We start from the raw sequence: 7,262 nt of genomic DNA, 5'->3' as shown, positions 1-7,262 counted from the left end.
AACTCCTATCCTCTGGCTGTTTTTTTTCACTTATCCACCAGATTAGTTGGTGAGTAAATGAACACAAAGCACGATGATGCTACTTTTTGACAGGGTGAGGTTATCCCATTTAATACAACCAGGGACAAGCTCAGAGGCAGAGCCTCATTAAAAACTAGAAAAAACGCAATTCACTTGAAATGTTCCTGTGATGTAATATTCACATAACACAAAGACAAAACACAAAAGTGTCATTAACTTGTTTGTCACACAGCTGATTTTCTGCATAGTTTTATTAGACTTTCGGTCTGGTTTGTGTTTATCCTGACTCTTTTTAAAGAGTCGTAAATATGAAGTTATACCATCAGAACTTACATGGGATAATGTAGTGCTTTCAGTTTGCTTTCTGGTGTCATGCTGGTGTCACGCAGCTCATCAAAAAAATGGTGCTGCCATCTTGAAGTGGTGACATCTTTTGGAGTCAGAGTTCATGCAGCTGTGATTGTGGCGTAGAGCGCTGGTATAAATCGCCAACACATAAACTGGACTGATAAAAACTCAGTCTCAGCTGTCAATTGTGAGATTTCACCCCATTCATTAAGCATCAAATAATCAAACTCAGCTAAAACATGAACAGGCAGGGTTTTGGCCTACACTGGAGCCACCCGTCAGGGGACAATACAGATAATTTTACTTCACTTTTGGGAGCTAACGTAACCCATATTTATTTGAAGTCTATGGTTAAGACATATATGTGTTATTACCAAATCATTCACATAAACATATTTTATCTGTGTAAGCAACATTTGCTTCCCAAACAGTTTGTAAACAGCAGATGGATTCGTTATCAGTATAGTTTTTAAATTCATGCAAAAACCACAACATACTGAGATTGGTCAATTTGCATTCAGTCCACAGACAACTAACACCAGACTGCCTGGAAATAGACTGAAATCCTCTTTTCACATTGTCTCTTATGAGTACCGGCTTACTACCAACTGTTCTTATTGGACACCAGACTTCATGTCAGTGTAATAAAGAGGGCTAGACCTGAAAACATTGCTCAGATTCCAGGCTTCTTCAATCCAGGATGAACCCTAACAACATCCTGGTACGATATACATTTAAGCATCAGAGTTCATGGAAAAATACAGGATGTCTTCAGTGTTTGTTCGTGTCTTCCATCCATCAGGGTGGAGGGGGCTGCACCTGATGTGGTATGGTACTGTTTGTTCCACAGTCGATGTACTCATACGTCTCCAGGGAGAGCTGCTCATAGTGGGCCAGGTAGTAAACTGTCATTGACATCCTGCGGTACAACGAACACATTACATAAAAGAATTATAAACATATACTGCAAAAAGTTGAAAATATGACTTCACAAGAGTGAAGCTTCACATGAACAGTGTAACGCTGCTCTGTCTTAAAGAGATAGAAGGCCAAAAAAGCTAAATTCACTCATTATCTGCTCACCACTATGGCGATAGAGGGATGGGTGAAGGGTTTGAGTCCCTAATACACTTTAGGAGTTTCAGGGGTAAACTATGCTACAGCCCAATCCAATTGAAGTAACTTCCTGAAGTCCTTCAAATGTGAAAATTCAAGTTCGACTTGAAACGGCCTCATTTTAGAATGTGCTTTTAGCCTAAATGTCCTCCGATATCCTCCTCTGGAGCCGCGTTCACGTCCGCACACAAGTTCTCGCCCAAGGGAATGTGCAGGGTGCACGTTAGCATCACTACTTGAAGTTATAGCTTGTTAGAGCCAACAAAACATAGAACATTGGTCCAGTCATTTTTAGACAATTTTATCCAGTTAGACATTTGGGTGAAACTATAATAATTATCACAGTAATTATGATAGTTATATTCAAAACCAACGGAGACCGTTGACCACCAAATTATAATCAACTTTTCCTGGTAACTGCCACTTACTGCAGATGCAGATACAGGATGTGGACAGGCAGGGAAGCCTTCTTACAGTAGTTACTGCAGAGAAGAACAGAGTAACGTTACAGCAGGGCCAAGAACAGTGCATATACTCCAGTTATAATAACAGAGTAAATTATTCTGTAACCCTTTTATTCTTATTACTGCCCTTATTTGTCTAATTTTGTGTGATCTTCAAACAGCGTTTCTTTTTTTCCCAGTGGTTTGCCTTCAATTCTATATATTTAACTTGCAAACAATGTTTTTAAATGGGCTATATAAATACCGTTTATTATCACATTATTATCAATGAATAAAAGTATAATTTATAGTATTTCTGTCAAAATAAGAAGCGTTGAGCTTGACATGACAGCTACATTTATTTTGTTGTTTTAATCCTCCATGTACACGGAAAGAACATTGTAGCCACTTATTCAGGCATAGTCAGTATTTTGATACTGCATCAAATAAACTGCAAATTGTCTTTGTATTATATTTAATAAACAATAATAAATGTATTGTTAATAAATAAATAAGTAATAATACATTTCGATTGATGACATTATTGGTGCATTGATCATTTGAGGCAGTGGGAAGAGCATTACACCCAAGTCATCTGGCTTGATGTCAGTTGTTGAGTTATTCTTAGGGATCATAATCAAGAGAGTGGCAGGAAATTGTACATACATGTATGCTGTCAGGCTGCCACCATTTAAAAAAAATGTTTTTGGAGGGCAGGGCTTTTAAAAGGGAACGGGAGACACACCGTGATCATGAGTCTTAAACATTGGTTTATTGGCAGGGTACAGCAAGTCAACACAAAGATAAATCTATTACATTTGCAATATTCACACCAAACCAGTCTTTATCGAGAAAAAGGCTCTGAATGACAACTTTATGTGCTTGAGAGAATTTTACTGTAACACAGACAACTCACCTCAAACCAGGGTCCGAGAGCTGGATGGGGATCACGAACGAATACTGTGAGGTGAGAAAGAACCAAGAGGTCATCACACTGTTTTTAAAGGCATGCCAATTGGACATCAAACTATTTCAATTCTATTGGCAACAAGACTATCATCAAACTTTCCAGCACAATTTAACCAGCTTGCTGCAGTATGTGGATTTGCAGATGTGATGAGAGTGTTTGTGATAAGGATGTTAATGACTCTTTTCAGCTTCATGATGCTAGCTGTTTCTGTGAGGTGGGGACATCTCACCGTTGTGGTGGACAGAGGTTTGACTGAGGTGACGTTCTTAATAGACACTGTTCCCACCACCGTGTCAAAGTTGAGGGCCTGCACTGACAGATTATAGGTCTGCACTGTCGCAAAGTTGTTGTTGGTGATGTTCAACACATGCTGTAAGGGGAAAAGAAGTTGTTACTGAAAGACAATACGATGAATCAAAGCAACTAACATTTTTATTGTGCATCATGTTTATTGTCATTTAAGTGTTCCTCCATTTATATAGCGTTTTATATGGTCTATTGCATTACCACAACCTGGTGGACTGGAGTGGAACAGCCTGTCGTAGCTGCCGATTATACTCATGCCTTATCTCCACTTGTTTTAGGCTTCTTTAGCCTTGAAAAAAGTTCCATGTACTTTTAATTGTAATATAATTATAATAATAATTATAATTAACTATTATTAACATTTCTACCTACCGTGATGTTAATAAGGACGTTGTTCTTGGTGAAGTAAACAAAGGATGACTTGACAGCGACTGAAGACAGCAGGACAGCGCGAGGAAAGAGGAAGAACAGCACCACGGCACTGACCAGCAGGCACACACCAACAGACACAGCAACATATAACTTCCTGGGATAGAAGGAAATATCAGCTATATCAAGTTCATAAAGTCCAATTAAGTTGTATATTTTCAGGTTAATCAGCTGTGTGAAGCATTGGCTTTCTTACGTGTGTCTAGGATTCAGCCTCTGGTCATTACAGGAGATGACAGCCACCAGCTTGCTCTCCAGACCTGTAACGTATATCAAGGTTTCATAAGATTCAACTAAAAAGAGGGGAATATATCTGTCTTTGTCTCTGCATACAGCTCTAAGCCAGGCCGCCACAGTCTAGGTAACGTATGGTGAACACTGCACACACCGTCATGTGCAACATATGATTAAGGCATAAAATTGGGATCTTTACAGAAACTGTCTTGTCTTGTAAAGTATCATTTGTAATTGCTTACAGCGGCATCGTAACATGTTTATTACCTGGTGGGAAGATTTTAGCTGACACTTAAACTCTCACATACTCACTCTCTCACACTTTCTTAATTCTAAACCTTCCTGTTTTGAATTGGCTGTTTACTCTGCCTGTGGTAATGCTAGCTGCAGCTTTCTTTCTGAAACAGTAAAAGCAACCTGTAGTAATCGAGCTGCGGCCAGAAAAGACCTTTTGCAGGTCTCAGTCCACAGTACCCTAGAGTTAAGACCTGCTGCTGCACAAAGAGCTGTTCTCCTGCTTGTTCAAAGTTCAGTGAAGCTCAAAGTATCGAGGACACGGAATTGGAGAGTGAGTTTTATTCCCCATTCCCAGTCACCGCTTCTGGGGCACCTGTTTATTTAAAGTTTATTAATATAGAACCAAATTCGACACTGCGCAAAGCACATGCCAAGAGTGAAGCTAATACGATAATAATTTCTCAAGATATAAAGTATACGTTCAATAAACAGATTTCTGGAGTTAGTTAGTAAGTAAGTAAGTTAGTAAGTAAGTAAGGAAGTGAGTAATTAATTAAGTAAGTAAGGGAGGAAGTGAGTAAGTAAGTAAGTAAGTAAGTAAGTAAGTAAGTAAGTAAGGAAGTGAGTAAGTAAGTAAGTAAGTAAGGAAGGAAGGAAGGAAGTGAGTAAGTAAGTAAGTAAGTAAGTAAGTAAGTAAGTAAAGAAGGAAGTGAGTAAGTAAGTAAGTAAATAAGTAAGTAAGTAACTAGGTGTGTAGTTAGGTAGGAAGGTTCATATAGTGCATCCGGTAAGAATTACACTTTTTGCTAATTTATTAAAAATAAAGAACGAAAATATTACATGTACATAAGTATTCAAAGCTTTTGCTCAATAGGTATTCGAAGCACCTTTGGCAGTAATTACAGCCTCAAGTCTTTTGAGTATGATGCTACAAGTTTGGCACACCTATTTTTGGCAGTTTCTCCCATTCTTCTTGCAAGACCTCTCCAGCTCCATCAGGTTGGATGGGGGATGTCAGTGCACAGCCATTTTCAGATCTGGCCAGAGATGTTCAATCGGGTTCATGCCTAAGCTCTGGCTGGGCCACTCAAGGACCTCAAAGAGTTGTCGTTTTTTTTCAAATTTTCGTTTCATGGGTATTGTGTGTAGAATTTTCAGAGAAAAAAATTGAATCCATTTCGGAATAAGGATGTAACATAACAAAATGTGGAAGAGGTTAAGCACTGTGAATACTTTCCAGATGCACTGAATGCTGTGTGGGACAATGTGAGCACATAACTTGTTGTTTTATAAAAACAAATTAAATAACTTGATGACTTTGATGAATCAGTTTATATCGTCTCATTCATCACATTACATACACATTATCTATCCTCTAGATGTGATGTGACAGTATCATCATTCTGAGGCATTTCAAGATTAAACCACAGGTACAGAACTGCTAAGCTGGACAGAAGTTTCATGCCACCTCAAAGTTTAAGGAACGGACATCTGCAGATGAAGTAACACAGTATATATCTTCTGCTGCCTTTACATGGCTGAAGGTACTTGAGGGATAATTTCATCGTAGTATAAAGCAATGGTCAAACGCCATTTCAATAATATTACTTTATATAGCAATGCAGTCCAAACTACTGTTCAATACCTCTGCGTATACGTCCAGTGCCCTGGCAGGTCGCACAGGGAACAGTTTCTCCTGTGCTGCATCTCCTGCTGGAGTTCCGCCTCTTAATGACTTCATTCTCAATTATTGGTTGCTGGTCATGGTCTTGGCAGCTGCCTCCATTTCCTGCATTAGACGTGCTGGGAGCAGCCCCCATACCTGAATAGAGATGAACATTTCAGGTACTAAGGAAAAACCTGGGTGATTTTTTTAAATTGAGCTGTATTGGCTGTATTTCAAGGAAAAAATATGGAAGCAAATTTGTTATTTCCTGACATACAACATTTAATTCTCGAAATAAACTATAGATAAATATGGAATTGCATTGTAATCTTATTTTCATACACTATTGTTTAAGAGTTGTGATTTAAATTATGTTCCTCATTAAATTGAGGCTTTAAACATTAAAAATACTTATAAAAAAGAAAAATTACAGTACTATAATGTGTACTTTTTTCAATTTTTATCTAAATCAACCTTTTAAATTTTTTCCTTATAAAATGATTACTTTCTCTTCTTAAATCATTACAGCTATTTCAGAAGATTATTCTTTTGTAAATTTATGACTTTGCCATTACAATATTATACTTGATTTTTAACAAACACACATACACAGACACACTTGTACATAACAGTTAATAACCAACAAACGGTGTCACTGAATACAACTTGGCGATACAGCACACATACCCTGCAGTGTAGATACGATATGAGACCTGAGCTACGCACTTTATTTTATCTGTGTCATTGAAGCTGCCAAAAAAAACAAACTCAGCTTCACAGAGTGTTGTGAAGAAGGCTGAGAGGCTTTCAGGAGGAAACACGTCACGTACCCTTCACTGTGCACAACAGTTTCCTCAAGTCCAGCTTCTGCTACAAGTCTTTTAAACACGTCGGACTCACATTTCCCCTTTAGTGCCGCTGCTTTCGATGTTGTCACCTACCTCAGAGATGAGCTTCAATCTGTTCACAGCGTCTCCATCTTCATGCTTTGGGTTTGTGTTTTATTCTTGTTGTCTTGTTTTGTGTTGTGCGTATGTGTTTGGTCAGTGATACACACGCCCCACGGAAGAACACACACAACCACTTCCTGCGATGGCTTTCAAAGTAAAGCTTTCATTGATATCCTTTTTTAGTCTGTCCGCTGCAGCAGGCAGTATAGTATTAATGTTTTCATACGAGCAGTTATTAGTATGGACAACACTGTAGTTAATGGCCGTAGTTAATTTTTATAACCCAGTAAAACTGCAATCTCAAATAATAAATATTCATCACGATTGAACTTGTTTGAACATGAAAGCCTATTTATTAACTTGCAGCCATTTTGTACGCTTTGGAACAGTTCATATAAAGAAAATAGCCCGTTTCAATTTATCTATTGATGATTCATCCCATTTCTGACAGAGCTGATACACAAATCCCTCCCCCAAAAAACAACAACCTTTAAGCCACTTTTAAAGTGCAACAGACTGTCCTAACTTGAAATAACCAAAAT

The 7,262-nt window shown here is 38.2% G+C and overlaps 1 protein-coding gene across 1 annotated transcript; it reads right to left on the bottom strand.

Moving 5' to 3' along the window:
- Positions 1-254: 254 nt before the first annotated feature.
- LOC133971615 (transmembrane protein 106B-like) lies at positions 255-6,849 on the bottom strand. Its single transcript, XM_062409042.1, has 8 exons — positions 6,712-6,849; positions 5,750-5,926; positions 3,830-3,893; positions 3,577-3,730; positions 3,128-3,268; positions 2,845-2,888; positions 1,914-1,967; positions 255-1,288 (listed from the first exon to the last, which is right to left on the bottom strand). The coding sequence occupies exons 2-8, from the start codon at positions 5,922-5,924 to the stop codon at positions 1,168-1,170; spliced, it is 753 nt and encodes a 250-aa protein (XP_062265026.1). The 5' UTR covers positions 5,925-5,926; positions 6,712-6,849; the 3' UTR covers positions 255-1,167.
- Between the last annotated feature and the right edge of the window lie 413 nt (positions 6,850-7,262).

This window comes from Platichthys flesus, chromosome 16, assembly GCF_949316205.1.
Source record: "Platichthys flesus chromosome 16, fPlaFle2.1, whole genome shotgun sequence".
In the NCBI taxonomy this organism is placed as follows: domain Eukaryota; kingdom Metazoa; phylum Chordata; class Actinopteri; order Pleuronectiformes; family Pleuronectidae; genus Platichthys; species Platichthys flesus.
Note: the sequence above shows the minus strand (reverse complement) of the source record. Positions and strands in the feature narration are given on the sequence as shown.

What these genes read in the sequence shown, in the direction of transcription:
- LOC133971615 (XM_062409042.1), bottom strand. Translation starts at nt 5,924, where the DNA reads ATGGGGGCTGCTCCCAGCACGTCTAATGCAGGAAATGGAGGCAGCTGC. An exon ending in CACTGGACGTATACGCAGAG is followed by an intron (nt 3,894 to 5,749) that starts GTATTGAACAGT and finishes TATACGTTACAG; the next exon opens with GTCTGGAGAGCAAGCTGGTG. An exon ending in AGGCTGAATCCTAGACACAC is followed by an intron (nt 3,731 to 3,829) that starts GTAAGAAAGCCA and finishes CTTCTATCCCAG; the next exon opens with GAAGTTATATGTTGCTGTGT.